This window comes from Hydra vulgaris, chromosome 11, assembly GCF_038396675.1.
Source record: "Hydra vulgaris chromosome 11, alternate assembly HydraT2T_AEP".
NCBI lineage: Eukaryota > Metazoa > Cnidaria > Hydrozoa > Anthoathecata > Hydridae > Hydra > Hydra vulgaris.
Window position 1 is genome coordinate 38,323,918 of NC_088930.1, and position 16,477 is coordinate 38,340,394.

The 16,477-nt window shown below is 26.0% G+C and overlaps 1 protein-coding gene across 2 annotated transcripts; it reads left to right on the forward strand.

The window, feature by feature from the left end:
* Positions 1-5,925: 5,925 nt before the first annotated feature.
* On the forward strand, positions 5,926-10,896 carry LOC136087630 (uncharacterized). Of its 2 annotated transcripts, XM_065811004.1 has the most exons (10): positions 5,926-7,086; positions 7,182-7,474; positions 7,853-8,062; positions 8,294-8,536; positions 8,646-8,722; positions 8,918-9,120; positions 9,229-9,555; positions 9,652-9,810; positions 9,978-10,170; positions 10,481-10,896. In XM_065811004.1, exons 1-10 carry the CDS (start codon positions 6,601-6,603, stop codon positions 10,786-10,788), a joined length of 2,499 nt encoding a protein of 832 aa, XP_065667076.1. In that variant the 5' UTR covers positions 5,926-6,600; the 3' UTR covers positions 10,789-10,896. The 2 variants fall into 2 exon arrangements, with proteins under 2 accessions (XP_065667076.1, XP_065667077.1); XM_065811005.1 differs by lacking the exons at positions 7,853-8,062; positions 8,294-8,536 and having other exon boundaries at positions 5,927-7,086.
* Positions 10,897-16,477: the final 5,581 nt, after the last annotated feature.

Consider the following 16,477-nt stretch of genomic DNA (forward strand, 5'->3'; position numbering starts at 1 on the left):
CGGTTTTCATAACACTCTGAAAAAATATTTTCCTTAAAATAATAAGTAATAAAAATGGCAAAAACATGAAAATGAACATATATAATGTTTTTTTGATGCTGAATTCAATAAATGTACTTAAAATGCTCAAATATAAAAAGAACATGCATAAAAATTAATAAAACAACTAGTTTCTATAAACCAACTTTAAGGCCCAATATCTCAAAACACCCCCATCAAAAATTTTTTTTTTTTGCTGTTAATATTTTCAGCTGTTTATAATCTTACTAGGCACAAAAAATCTAACTGGAAAAACAACTAAAACATACGGAACTTTAATTTCAAAGATGTATTACTTTTTCAAGAAATTCCCAAAAAATATTTGTAAATAAAATAAAGTTAATCGTAATTTAAAAAGTTACTTAAATATACAAGATGTGTAAAGGTATCAAAGATGAAAGTTATTTTGACTGTGTTTGTAATAGTTTACAATATTGCTCCCATTTTACTTGTACTTCCTCTATTTCAGCATTTTCAAACACATAGTTTCTACCAGAACTAGAGCAAGCTTGTGGAACAGATAGTTTTTTCAATATGTTAATGTTTGGTATAAAACAGTAGTCGTCTCTTTCAGGCTAGTTAAAACAGATTGATGGACCATTTGGATGAAGAAACTTAACTTTAGCATCAACTTCTTCTAAGTTAGTTTTAGTTACAATGCCGATCCACCACTTATCATCACAGACTACAGCGACATAACAACCTAAAGTGACAGTATCAAGTTGAGATATGTCTTGTTTCTTTTTAAGATTGTGGATTATTGTATAATTAGTGTCTGCACTACACCTCTTTGCCCCAACCTTGTTATCTCCAAGATGTATAAATTGATGAAAGCTACGAGTACCAGGTAGAGTTGTTACACCAGTGTACCTTTCTTTTTGCACTTCACGTTGCAATTGTAAGTCCAATCCCTTTATGTAAATGAAGTTAACAACTTTGATTTTATCAATACAAAATTCATAGATAGCTTCTGATGTGAGAATTTGGTTTCTGTACGGTTGTTTTAAACTTTCTTGTGCTGTTAATCTTTTTACAGTACCACCAATCCCATCGCATGGTGACTTTCCGTGCGACGTGGCAAAAAAGTTCCATTCAATTTTAAGACAAAATTCGCTTTCTAGTTGACATAGATTGTAAAAGCTTTTACAATTTTTGTACTGTCCTGCGCAACCATCAGTGAATAAATGTAATTTGGACAGATTGGAAAATTTTATTTTTAATATTGGTATGATTAGTTGGAATATTTTGTACACATAAGTTACATCATGTATAATGTCATCTGATATAAAACAGTAAGAAATATGTTTCAGTTCACCTTTATCATCTTTATAGTATATGACTAATGGATGTAAAGAACATTGTTGGGTGTTCCAATGATAGCTCTGTATTTCATCTTGGACAACAAAAGCATAATTTCAACAAAGTCGCCAATAATGATAATGTTTGATTGATCCATATATTGTTTCAGTTGGTTAAAGTACTGTGATTGAGAGTGAGCAACAAAAGAATGAGCTTGTAGCTTTTCAAAACAAGATGCTAATAGTTCAACAAACGTTGGAACATCAGCTGTTAAACTTAATAGTGTTGCACGGTCAGTAGTTTGCCATTGCTTGTAGTGTATCTCAAAATCATCTTCGTATTCTCCAAAAATCTCATACAAATATTTGGTGAGGGGCTCTTTACCAGGACAATCGTCACACTGTGCAAGCATGCATTCTTTGTTTTCTACTGAGCAAACGGTTTTTGAAAGTAACTCCTTATACTTTAGTCCAATATTTAAAGCATCTACTAGAAATATGGCATTTTGGTGATAAGAACAAACACAAACAGAATGTGTACCACTTGCACCTGGCAAAATGCACCACTTTGGTTTAAGTGATGCAAATTTTGAGTAACTTATTTGTATTTCTGGATTTTTTTTTTGTATAATAAATATAGTTCCTTTAAATTACACAAAAGCAGTTTTTTTTGTTTATGGACGTTCTTTTGAATGCTAACATAATCTTTTTTTCCAGGCATAGTTCTACATAAATCACTTGAATCATAAAAAAGTTTAACAGAATCTTCTATTTCTTTTTGTAAGACTTTCCCTTTATACAAAGGTGAGATAGCCAACAATCCTTTTTTATTAAAAAGTTGTCTAGCCTTTTTTGCTTGGTATTCTGTAACTGCAAAGTTATTTTGTACTTCTAATATTGACCAACTTGGGGGTGCCAGTGTTAGAAGTTGAACAATAGTTCTTTTGTAATAGCTCATAATTTCATCAAAGTTTTCAGCCTTCTTTTTAATGCCATTTGGTTCATAACACAGTTTTGAGGGAACATTGAATTGACTTTTAGTTTTTCTAGTAAGGTTACTTACCATTTCGTTGATGCGCGCAACTTTTCGCTTTCCTTCTGAGAGTATATGTTTTGATGACTTTGAATGAGATTTTAGAGGAGATATATTAAAATTTTCAAGTTCTTCATTGATCTCCTGTCTTTTTTATTTGAATGATGATATTAGAAAATCTTCATCTTGTTCACCCTGACTTTGCTTCTCTTCTTTAAGATCTGCTTTTTTGGCAATCTTTTGCTCACAGGGTTTGCAAAGTTTCTTCCCAGGAGCAATATTTAAGCTACTTCTCATCATGTCTTGTGACTCATTTATCGTAACTACTCTAAGATTTTCTAAAAGTAATTGAATTGTATATATAATTGCATATAGCTTTATGTATTTTGTATATAGTATAATTGTATGTATAGTTGTATATAGCTTATCTGCACAACTGTAATAAATTGTAATAATAAACTTTTACAAAAGTTGTCAAAATTTTAAAAACAAATGCACATCCATATCACACTAATTCAGTTTTTATATAAAACAAAACAGGATGTTTTTTTGAGTTGTTAAGTTCAAATAACTAAGTTATCATATAATTAAGACTTCCTTAAATATAACAAAGTTTTTTTTTTTTTTAAGGAGTCTTTTAACTAAATATAATATTTTACAGAATTCTATTTGGAAGTTTTTTAAAATAGCTTATTGAAAATTTGATACATCTTTGAAATTAAAGTTCCGTATGTTTCAGTCGTTTTTCCAGTTAGATTTTTTGTGCCTAGTAAGATTATAAATAGCTGAAAATATTAACAGCAAAAAAAAAAAATTTTTGATGGGGGTGTTTTGAGATATTGGGCCCCAAAGTTGTTTTATAGAAACTAGTTGTTTTATTAATTTTTAAGCATGTTCCTTTTATATTTTAGCATTTTAAGTACATTTATTGAATTCAGCATCAAAAAAACATTATATATGTTTATTTTCATGTTTTTGCCATTTTTATTTCTTATTATTTTAGGAAAAATGTTTTTTCAGAGTGTTATGAAAACCAGGTCATTTTAGGAAACCAGGTCAGTATTAAAATTGCAATATCTTGTCAACCTCTCAACATTTTTAGCTAAAATTTTATATGTTAACTTTTCTTTTTAAGATGCAACAGCCAAAGAGGTTTTTAAAAAATTTGAAAACCCATGGCTCAAAATTTTCTAAATTTTGGGTGATTTGATGCGGAATTACCCTAATAGTAACAATCTAGAAAGTAGTATTGATAATGCCATAGAAGTAAACCCTTGTGTTGCGTGTAATGACTTAAATGTTTTGTCAAAAAATGACAAAACCAATAAATTGTAAACTCAGAACGTGTTCACTGCCAAAAGCGGAGCATCTCCTTTTTTGTTTTAACACTAGTTGTTGTATTTTGGCTAACTATGGTTAAAAGTTCATATACTTTATAAAAAACTGTATTAGTTTCTACTAATCTACTAATTTATCTAACGAAGCGTATATAGCATATATATAGCATACACACATCAACGCATTTGGGTTTGGGAGCATGAGCTCCTTGATGAACAAGTAACTTTATGCCATGGATATTGACATATTTTTAGAAAATAGTCAAAAATATCATATATTTGAGAAAATTTAAAAAAAGATAAGCAGTTGTTAACTACTTAAGCTCAGAGTCACTATTAACAGTGTATGCCTAAAAAATCAGACAAATTTGGAATCTAATTCTGATTTTTGGATGAGCTAAAGGCTAAGTATTGCCTCAATATCAAACCCTACCTGAGGAAAAATGAAAACCGCGTAGAAAAAAGACTTAAAAAGAAAAACTAAGAATGAGAAAAATATATAATAAGGAGCCCAAGATAGCTTAGTTTTTACTGAACAATATTCTGTGAGTATCTGTGAGTTTACTCCTACGCTTACACGGTTAGGAATGAACCGAACAAATTTTAGGAGTGAGGCAGTTGAAAGCTTTATTTACCTAAAACTTAAAGATAAGATATATTTTAAACTAATTAAATTAAAATTAGACAATTAAAAAAAACTTTAGTTTGCCAATCATAACATAATTAAGTAAAAATGTAATGGTAAAAAGTTTACTTTATTTTAAATTTATCTAAATAATTGTTTACATTCTGTGTTATAGGGTAGATTAGAGTTATATGAGTACCTTGGTAATATGAGCATACATAAAGATTTTTTAAATGTAAGCAGTGAAGTTAAAGTTGCTTTGTATTTTTTTAATCGACTTTATGTGGTGATAGCAGGAATCAGTAATATTAGCGGCTATCATCTAAAAATGCGCTTAAATTTTTTGCGTTGTTAAAATAATATCATCGCGCACGAATAAATCGGTGGCGCGAAATTTCGCTGCTAAAATAATGAAATTATTTTTTATAAAGAAAAATATGTTAGCTAACAATCCGTTCCATTTTTGTTTGAAAGACAATGTATAGAAACATTTAGTTTTGAATTTATTCAAAGCTGCCATTTTTGTTTAATATAAGCTTGCTCAAATAACCCGTGTTTTTCATTGAAATTACCTAGGTTAATGTCTTAAAATAGCAGTGGTTTTAATTTCTTTTTGAATTAAAACAAAACATAGTAAAAAATGTTAATATTTTAACAATACTAAATATTTTTCTGTAATTTAAATTCAAAAAATTTGAATTTTTATCATTCTATGGTTTGAGTTAATAAAATTGAAAAAATAACCAACTAATTTTTTTTTTTTTGCGGAAAACATAATAGTATTGTTACAACAAAAAGTGGCTTAAAATTTGATCTTTTGATGATAAGTTTTGTTAATATTGGGTAATATAAGCACATTTGCTACTTTTTTAAAACCTCTGTGTTTTTAAGAAAAATATTCGGGTGCCCAAATATCTAAGTGGATCATGAGTAGGGATCCCTAAAAATTGTTTATTCGCAAAAAATTTGGATCCAGCATAATTATTTTTGAAAATATTCCAATTTTCGCTTAAGGTGCTCATATTACCCTAATCTAAACTATGTTAATAACAAAGCAAACAATTGCTTTTTTTAACGTAAAATTTACACTAAGAAAGAGCAAGCTACAATTTACTCGTACCCTTGAAGAGATGGTTCCTCCTCAGGCCGTGCAACTAAATTAAAATATTTAATAAAAAAAAAAAAAAAAAAAAAAATAAAAAAATAAAAATAAAAACAAAAAAACAAAAAAAAAAAAACTGGATACTACATTGTTTATCAGTTACTTTCAACCAATATTTCTACAAAGCAGACAGCATTTTTTTAAAGAACTTTCAACCAGTACAAAAATTTTTCTTTAAGGCAAAAAAAAAAAAAAAAGTGAAATACACCGCTAACACAGACATCTGCGTCAAGAATAGGTAAAAAAATTTTTTTTTTCAAATTTTAAAAACTCTTTTTGCTTTTATGATTTTATAATTTGTTTGTTTATTAAATCAATTTTTTTTTTTCCTTTTTTACACCAAATATGTTATATTAGGTTTATAAGACCGGAGATGATTTGATTACTCAGCGTAGTTAAGGAGATCCGAAGAAAAATATAGCGTTTAGTCCTTTTCGTTTTCAAAAAATGCCGTTTTATTTTGTGTGCGTTTTGATTGGTTTATTTTTTTAAAAAAAATCACGAAGCTCATCGTTTGATTTTGTTAACAAACATTCAGCGATTTTGTCTACGAGTTTGAATGTTTTGCCTAATACTACGGGGCAGAAGTTACATAAAAGCTGAAACGTTTTTGTTTAGCAATTTATTCAAACGATTATAAAGAGATTATAGAAGTAAATTGTTATGAGTGAAAACTAATGTGAAAACTTCGATTTTAACGTTTTTACTGTTTACGGAAAGATAAAATAAGAGGTTTTTAGTCATTTATTAATTATTTTAATGCCGTAAACAAGCAGACTTTTTACTTTCGAATAAAAGAGACATTTTTGGAATGTAAATACTTAACACATTTGTTTCAGTTGTTTTTATGACGCTGCCCAGTCGCGTTTTATGTATTTTAGTGGTAGTTTAACTTGATGCTTTAGTTAAAAAAAAGATTTTTATGATATTAATAAATTATATGAGAAAAACTTAAGTTCTACTTTTCAAAAATATATAACTGTAATAGTTAAAAATAAGCGGAAAACACACAAAAATTGAAGTTTAAAAATATAAATTTTTGTTTTAAAGATATACAAATCGTTCGGATCTCTCCCACGGTCGTTTATATATTAGGAAAAAGCGCTATGTTTAGGCACGCATGCGCCAGTTGTAATGAAATACTACAAATGCCTGTTACATTGAAATGCTGTGAACATTTATTTTGTTTTTTATGTCTTGTGGAAGAAATGAAAAATAAATATATTGATGAGACTTTCTGCCCAAAGTGCAATAAAAAAATTTATATTGATGATATGGTGACCAGTAAAAAAACTAATTCTCTTCTTCAGATGTTAACTCTTGTATGTAATTTATGCAAGCAAAAATTTAATGCATTAAAAGAGTATGAAATATTCAAAACTCATAAAAGCTTATGTCATAACGAATTACTGTTATCAACATCATTACTGACTTCATCAAGTAATTCAAAAAAAAGTATAAATGATATCTTTGAAATAAATAAAGACAGTGATATTCCCCAAGAGCTAGAAGAAGCAGCCCTTCATATTATTAAGCAAAAAATGGCAAAAAGTGGACAAAAAACAATTGAATTTAAAAGTGGAGGACCTCGAGTAAGTCTTTATAAAGATATGTCTTTATAAAGATAAACATTTGAAAATTTATTTTTTATAAATAAATATTTTCGTGTTTTATTTCTACTTTTCAGCCAATGATTTTTACTCATGCACCAAAAGCTTATGTCAATAGTGCTCAGGCAGCACAATCAACATTAAGATTGCGTAATATAAATATTGCAAAGCATTTTGAGACTTTAGCAGGCAATTTAAACGATGCAGTTGCAAATCAAACAAGTAAATTGCTAAATTCATTATCACAAGACACAAGGCACTCCATACTAGATAATGCAGGACTAAACCACTCTGAAATAAGTGCAAGTGTGATGGTTGCAATGAAAACTGATATGGGAGTACCATGGGAAAAACTTAAAATTATGTCTAGGTTAATATATATATTTTTTCCTTGAACAACTTGTTTCACCATCAGAAGGTTCATCAGGGAAGTAGCTTTCTGATGAACTTACTGATGGTGCAACAAGTTGTTGAAAAAAAAAAAATCAAACTTTTTTTACACTGTGTTTCATCTATTAAGACAATAGATGAAACACAGTGTAATAAGACTTATCTATTAAGACACATCAGAATTCATTTCTGATGTGTCTTAATAGATAAGTCTAATTGATGATACACAGTGTGAAAAAAGTTTGATAAGTGATTTTCTACTAATTTATATATATATATATATATATATATATATATATATATATATATATATATATATATATATATATATATATATATATATATATTGTTTTTACAGGTGGCTTAAGACTTATAATATATGCACTGCATCAAATGCGTCACAAAGAGTAGTTGCTGAAAATTGGTCAGGCAATGAAGTTATTGTTGAAAATGCTCCTTTCTTTTTTGAAAAAGATGAGAAAGATAAGTTAGAAACTAAGGAAGTTCCTTGGGTTTATATTTCTGATTTACCCAAACATATATTTAGACATCTAGAAGAGTTAGAGAAGTAAGATATTTTAGAATTACAGAAAGATAATAAATAATCATATTATATATATATATATATATATATATATATATATATATATATATATATATATATATATATTATATATTATGTATATTATATATATATATATATATATATATATATATATATATATATATATATATATATATAACTTATAGTTTTTCAGTATTACTTAACTTTTCAGTCCATTATAATTTTTTTTTCTAGTTGCAATGATCTTGTGAATCATAATTTTATTCAAAATAAAGAAATTCACATCAAAATTGGAGGAGATTATGGTGGTGGAAGTTTCAAGATGAGCTACCAGATAGTTAATACCATAAATCCAAATAGTTCTGAAAATACTATTGTTTTTAACATATTTGAATCAAAAGACCTCAGAGCTAATATTAAAGTAGCCATGGCAAGATTTGAAAAACAAATAGAAGCGCTACAAATAATGAAATATAAGTATGTTAATAAATTATGATGTATATATATATGATATAATATATATATATATATATATATATATATATATATATATATATATATTTAATGTTTGTGTACATACTTATAGGGATAATAGTATCAGAGTATTTATTTTTGGAGATTATGAATTCCTTTGTTCACTGTATGGAATTTCCGGAGCCTCAGGTGAGCAGTTTCATTACTTTTATCTTAATTTTTTTAATTATGTATTTCAGGATAGGATTTCAAGACAAAATAAACTTAAGTTGGGTAGGTCTTTAGAACTGCCCAGGAGGCTGATAATGTCTGACCTCTAAATCCTGCTTTGTTCATTCACCTCACCAAAATAGGATTAGTATTTAATAGTTGGTAGTTTTTTAGGTAAACATTGTTGTTTATTCTGTTACGCAACCACAAATGAAATGAAGGTTTGCAAAAAAGAAAGAACAGGCATAGAATCTCGTACCTTGGAAAATCTGCAAGCTGATTTTGAAAGATTTATGAAAGATGGTGGCATTAAGAAAAAGGCCAAGTTTTATAATAATGTTATAGCAGAGCCTATCCTGAGAATACCTTTAAACCAGGTTAGTTTTTGTTTTACATTTTGTTAATATTTAATCCATAGTTATTTCCCATAGAATCACATCGACTATATTTAAATAATAAATTTATTTTGTTCTCTGCATAATTAGGTGTCTTTACCAAGTCTGCATATTGCTCTTGGTGTTTATCTCAAGTTTTTTAACATGTTTGAGGAAGAAGCCCATGAAGTGGACATTATGATGGCAGCATCATTAAAAAATAAAAATTGTCTTTTATCTCAACCGTATCAAGACTATATTTTAAAACAACAAAAAATTTTGAATCTAAAAAGGTGCATTGATAAACTAGATGACCAAATCCAGCTGGTTAATGATACTGTAGCTATAGCCATATTGAATAATGAAGATTGTGTAGAAAATATTCAGTCACTTTACATCCCTCAACTCAATTTGCTAAACGAAACAAAAATGGAAAAAGTAAAAATTGTTATAAAATTTAATAAATATAATTTTGTGAAAATAAGATTGTTTTATGTTATTTTTGACATGCGGATAAAAAACATGTTTTTTTAGGTTAGAGAGTGTAATGGTTTGGAAAACGAACTGATTTTTAAGAAAAGTGACGGACCATGCATTCAACAGATTGAGTTGATTTTGCAAAAACTCAAGGTACAGCGACAAGCATATCATGGGAAAAGTTTTATAGGAAACCATATACATAAAATGCTAAAAGTAAATATGTGCTATATGTTTTACATATAATATTTTATATTTTTATATATAATATTTAATAATTATTATAATAATAATGATGATGACGGTGATAGTGCTGATGATAAAATAATAGTGATAATTATAAGCTGAAAGTACCAAGTAATGTATCATTTGTGTATTTTCAGAAAAAATCTATATTAGAGCTTTGTAATTCTGTTCCGCTTCTTGTTTATAACAATGGATTGTCTGGAACAACTGTTCATGAAAAATCAGTTGAAATCAGTAGCAAGTATAAACAACTTTTCAATAAGCTTTCCAATTGTTATAGCATATTTTCTTCAAAAGGTACTATGACAATAATTGAATTAACACAACTAGGTATGTTTTATGTAATAGTTTTGTAAATAAAATAGTTACTATTTTAAATAATTATTTTGTATTTGTTTAACATTGTAGTGCCTCTTTACTGCTTGTTTTATTGTATTGCATTAAATTTTTCTCACATAAACGTAAAAATCTAATTATGTAATAATTAATAGCTATATTTTAAATTTTATGGTATAGTTGACAACTATAAACTAAATTGCAAAAACCTAAACAATAAATTATATAATAAGAATAAAGACATAATATAATGTAATTTTTTTTCTTCTGCTTAACCATTTGATAACTGTGTTTTTGTATACAGAAACATATGTTGATGATTTAATGCAATTTTATCATGCCAAATGGCCTCAGGGTTCAGTGCCACCTAAGTTGCACATGATGGAAGATCATGCGATACCATTCTTACAAAAATGGGGTGCTGGCTTTGGATTCTATGGTGAACAAGGAGGTGAATCAATTCATCATGAGTTAAACAAATTAAAGATTATATATCAATCTATTCCTTCACCAACAATGCGATTAAAAAGCATCCTTAAATCGCACCATCTAAAAACTAATCCTAAAAATAGAGCGCTGAGACCTAAAATTAAAAAAAGAAAAAGGAAATGATATCTGTGTTACATTTTAAAAATTATATGTCAATAAAAAAAAGTCAAAAAAGAAAATGTAAATAATTTAAAATTGATATTTATTTTTGACTTTATATAAAAAATAGAGTTTTATTTATTTCAGAAAACTTTTTTATTTGAATTATTTTTATGTATATATAGCAAATATAAAAAGTTGAAAAAAGAAAATATAAATAATTTAAAAGAGGTATTTATTTATAACTTTATATAAAGAAAGAATTTTTTACATTGCAGAAAGCTATATTTTTAAGAAATGACACCTGTCATTTCTTATGGGTATTATTCTTGTTTTTATCAACATAAAAAGAAATTATATTTTGTTAAAATAGTTACTAATAAGAGGATATAAAGTAATAGGATTAAATGTAAATATGCTACAAATAATTTAAGCAAGGTAGTTATGTTAGTTTTTAAATAAATGTAACAAATTTATAATCATTCAAAATTTCTTAAACTAAAAAGTTGAGTAATATGAGAATATTATGTATCCAAAATAGTAAAAAATTTCAAATAATTATATCCATTGCTAATAAACACCATAAAAGTATAAGGTAATTCAAAGAACTTACCGATAACAAAAAATTAACTGTATTTTTATCCTCAATTGTCAAATCCAATTGATTGTAATCCAAGAAAGTTAAATACCATATTCTTTATTTTTCATATTTCAAAGAATTTTTTCAAATTTGTGTCAATGAATCAAAAATCAATCAACATCTCAATTGATTTTGTATCTATCAACACAACAAAATGTACATACAATAAACCATGTTACTTCCATCTAAAAGAGAAGAAAAACACACACATATATATAAATATATAAATTAGTAAAAATTCTTATTAAATTTTTTTCTTCACAGAAGAAAAAAATTATATAAGCATTTTTGCTAATTTATTATTGCTCTGTTCTTTAATAACATTGAGCACTCTATTTGTAGAATACACTAACATAATTTATATATAAAAATATATATATATATTTATGTATATATATATATATATATATATATATATATATATATATATATATATATATATATATATATATATATATATATATATTTATATGTGTGTGTATATTTATATGTGTGTGCGTGTGTGTATATATATATATATATATATATATATATATATATAATATTATTATTATTGTTATTATTATTATTTAGATGGAGATAATTATGGAATAACTCATTAGTCAGATAACAAAGTATACAATATTAATTTTAAGATAAGTAAGAAAAATTAAAAGTAATAATAAAAAATGAAACTTTATTATATTGGGACATAGTCCTATCAGTAAAAGCATACTTTTAAGCCAAAAAAAAGCTGAAGCAATAACCAAAAAAATATCATTAATATGGAACATATTTATCTGAAGTTAAAAAAAAAAAATTTTGAATTCCTACAGTCAGATTTTTAAAAAATCGAATTTAAATAAATAAACAAATCTGTGTTTTACTCTAAAAAGTAACTAACTAGAGATGAAGTTTAAGCGCGCTAAGACCATTTTAATACTATTTTATTGATGTAATTATGAAATTATATGTATTAATATACTGATATAAGTTAAAAACAAGAGTACAGCATTATATTTCAAAGAAAATGTTAACAAATTAACGGTTGTCACATAAAATATTTTATGTCGTTAAGAGCCGCAGCCATTTTAAAAGTTCAAGACTTTTTTAAAAATTTTAACGCATGCGTGCCTAAACATAGCTCTTGAAAACGACCGTGCTCCTTAAGGAGCTCCTTAAGGACCGTGCTCCTTAAGGAGCTCCTTAACTACGCTGAGTATCTCTATTTACAGACATATATCTACCTTACTTTGTTTTTTAAAATTGCTTGAACGTATAATGTATAATCAACTATAATTAAACATCAGAAAACTTGTGTTGTGTTCAAAACAGTTTGGTTTACAAAAAAAGTTCAACTAAACATGCAAAGGTTGAAATCAATCAAATATCAAGCGCATTAAGTATTAACTCGATGTAGTTAAGGTCGTTTTATATCAAGTTTTTAAGAAATAAGTTATTATTTTCAAATATCTATAATATCACTTATTTTTACTATAATATATAAAAATATCACTTATTTACTATAATATCACTTACTTTTACAATAATATATAAAAATATTGTCGTTCTAAATATAAAAAAATAATGTCGTTCTAAAAAACATTATAAATAGTATAAAAAAAAAACAACTGAAAAAAATTTTTTAAAAACTTTTTCATAAAAACGTTTTATAACATCATGAAAAGTTGAACCCTTAGATTTCATTTCCCTACCTTAATTTTTGATTTAAAAAATGCGTTTTTCACTTTAAATTGTAAAGTTAGAATAATGCTTTCGATTTGCAATGAGTATGATCTTCTAAACTTTTAAATGAACTTTTTAAAGTTGATTTATAACCAAATTATTCACATAAAATAGTAGGAAAAAACAAACAAAAAATCAAAAGATATTTTTGAAATAAAGCCTTCCTGATATATCCCTCGTTTCTAATGTTTAATATAAGTTACAAACACGAACATTGGAAGGTATGGAAAGTTAAAACTTTTTTTTTGTTAGCTGAAACAAACAAATGTGAACGCTTTTAACAATCTCGCAAATCAAAACATTCAATGATTTTAATTTTACCTAAGCTCTTAACAGCGAAATGTATTTTAAAAGGAACTATTCTGATCAGATTCGTTAAAATTTTGGAATACTTTGTTGGAACTTGGTAAAAAAGAAATTTTACTAATCAATTTTTATCGCCGTAAAAACGTATCGAACAGATCTATCCTTATGAACATCGAATAACTATCTAACGAACATCGAATATCTAACGAACATTGAATATCTAACGAACGTAGAACATCTAACGAACATCAAACATCTAACGAACATCTAACATCTAACGAACAGTTAGGTAAGTAACTACTAAAGTTAGGCAAAATGAATGGTTCATAAGTAAATGTGGATAAGACTAAATTTATTTCATTTCATAAGTTAAATAAATCAGAAAATAATCCAAGTGAACTGCCATCACGGCGCATAAATTGTTTATAAAATCAACTTACGAGTTTTAACGTTCATGTATTAAAAAAAAAAATCTCCTTAAATATTTCAAACAAAAATAGTTCATAAATACCCGACAAATCTTTCAGGTAATATAATATTTTTTCAAATAGTATAATAATTTCAGATAACTTTTCAGATAATTTCATTTTCAATTCAATATCGTGGACCTTATTTGTGAAAAAAGTTTCTCAACATTATAATTGGACGGTGGTAAGTCTTTGCAAATGGCTGTCGCGTTTTTTTAACGGTAAAAGAGAAAAAGATAAGAAAAATATAAATATTAAAGATAAAACCAAATTATAATAACAAGTAGATAATTATTTATTTCATATGCACAAATAATTCGTTAACAATCTTAAGAACCATCTTTAAACAAACGCACATATAAAATCATACAAAAAGGAAGGAAAGAAAAAAAAAAAAAAAAAAAACGGAAAAAAGAACTTCGAATTAAAAAAAAAGAACACTTAATAAACTTAAATAAAGATAAAAAAAAAAAAGTTAAAACAAAACAAAAGAACGAAAATGAAGTAAACAAATAAAGTAAAAATAAAAATTAAAAAGTAAAGAAAATAAAAAAAGAATAATTAAGTAAACTAAGAAAAAAGAAAGAAAAAGCAATAGTAGAACTAGAAGATTGTAGTGAAATTTATAAAGAATTTAGTTAATTTATTTTATATATACTTAAAATTATTATTATTATATATCTTTATAGTTTGTTAACTTAGTTACTTTAGTTTTACTTATTAACTTATAATACTAAGTATAAACTTTAGTGAAAATATATAATAGTTTATTATTATATATTTTCACTTATTATAACTAGAATATTTTACTTATAATCATTCATAATTTTTTATTATTTTAATATAATTTATTTTATTTTATACTTATAACTTGACTAATTATAACCTATTTTTAATATATATTTACGTTATTCTTCCCTAACTTTATTAATAGTATTTTTTCAATTATTTATTTTAATTGCTAAATAAATATTATTTTTATTTTATTATTTTATTAATTGAATTATATTTATATTATTAATAAATACTATTATTATTTTTAGTATTTTTGGTTAAATTGTTGTTCGTATTACTGTTTATTTCCTTATTTTACTTCATTCAATCATTTCATTTTATAAACTGTACTACTTAAATGTCTACTCACCACAAAGATTGTTTCAAAAAAAATTAATATAAACCATCACTACATTCAATGTAATCATTGCCTAAATCTTTTTCATAAAAAGTGCTGTCGTCTGAATGATATGGAATTTAGGATATTGAAAAACTCTAAAACATCTTGGTTCTGTATTTCATGTAGAAAATATATTTTTCCATTTAGTTCTTTATCTGATAAGGAGCTGCGTATGCAAACAATAAATGATAAGTGATTTATATTAATGAACTTTTAAACAACATATCATCTTTTCCAAACACCATAGAGTCTAATCTTTAAAATGAGCTTAATGACTTCATTTCCCATCAACTTAATAACAACAATGACAATGACGTAAACCTCGAAGAAAACCCTATTAATTGTAAATATATGGACATAGAATGTTTCAACTCTGCCAACATTGAAAAAATAATTTTTCTCTTTTTCATTTAAATATTGCTTCTCTTATTAAAAATTTTGACGAATTAAACTCTCTTTTATCTCTTATTAACCATGAATTCAGTATTATTGACAACTGAAACTAAACTAAAAAATGACATCCTACCAACTATCCCATTAAATCTTACCGGTTATGTTTATGAGTACACTCCAACACAATCTTATTTTGGAGGAGCTTTACTTTTTATATCTAATAAATTAATTTACAAACCTCGAAACGATCTTAATATAAACCAAAGTTTTTAGAATCTGTGTTTATGGATATCACCTTTCCTAAAAAATCAAAAATCATTATTGGTTGTATTCATCGCCATCCTATAATAGATATTTCAGAATTTATTAAATCATATTTAATTCCACTTTTTGAAAAGCTATCTATGGAAAAAAATAAAACTACTTTTTTGATGGGCGATTTTAATGTTGATCTTTTATTAGCAAACTCAGATAATTCTGTCTCTGAATTTTTAAACACCATTGCTTTAAATAATTTTCTTCCCTTTATTTGATTGCCAACAAGAATCACGAATCACTCCAAAACTCTAATTGATAACATATTTTCTAATGCAATATTTTATCCGGTAATTTTACTTCTACGGTATCAGATCATTTACCCCAATTTTTAATACATTCATTTTATAGAACCAAAATTAATCCTCGTAAAAGCTGCATTTTTTGTCGGAATTTAAAAAAAATAAATTGCGAGGAATTGTGTAGTGATTTCTCAAAAATTAGCTAGACTAATGAAATCAATGCCGACGAAGGTAATACTAATAAGTCATTTGAAGAGTTTTTCACAAGTTTTAATTCTCTTTTAGATAAATATGCGCCATTAAAAAAAGTCAGCAATCGCAGCTTATCAAGGGGTCTTAAACCTTGGATAACACGAGGAATCAAAAAATTTCTTAAAACAAAGAATCCTAATAACAAACTAAATCTAGAAAAATCTTATATTACTTTTACCCGCCGTAGTAAAAAAAACCA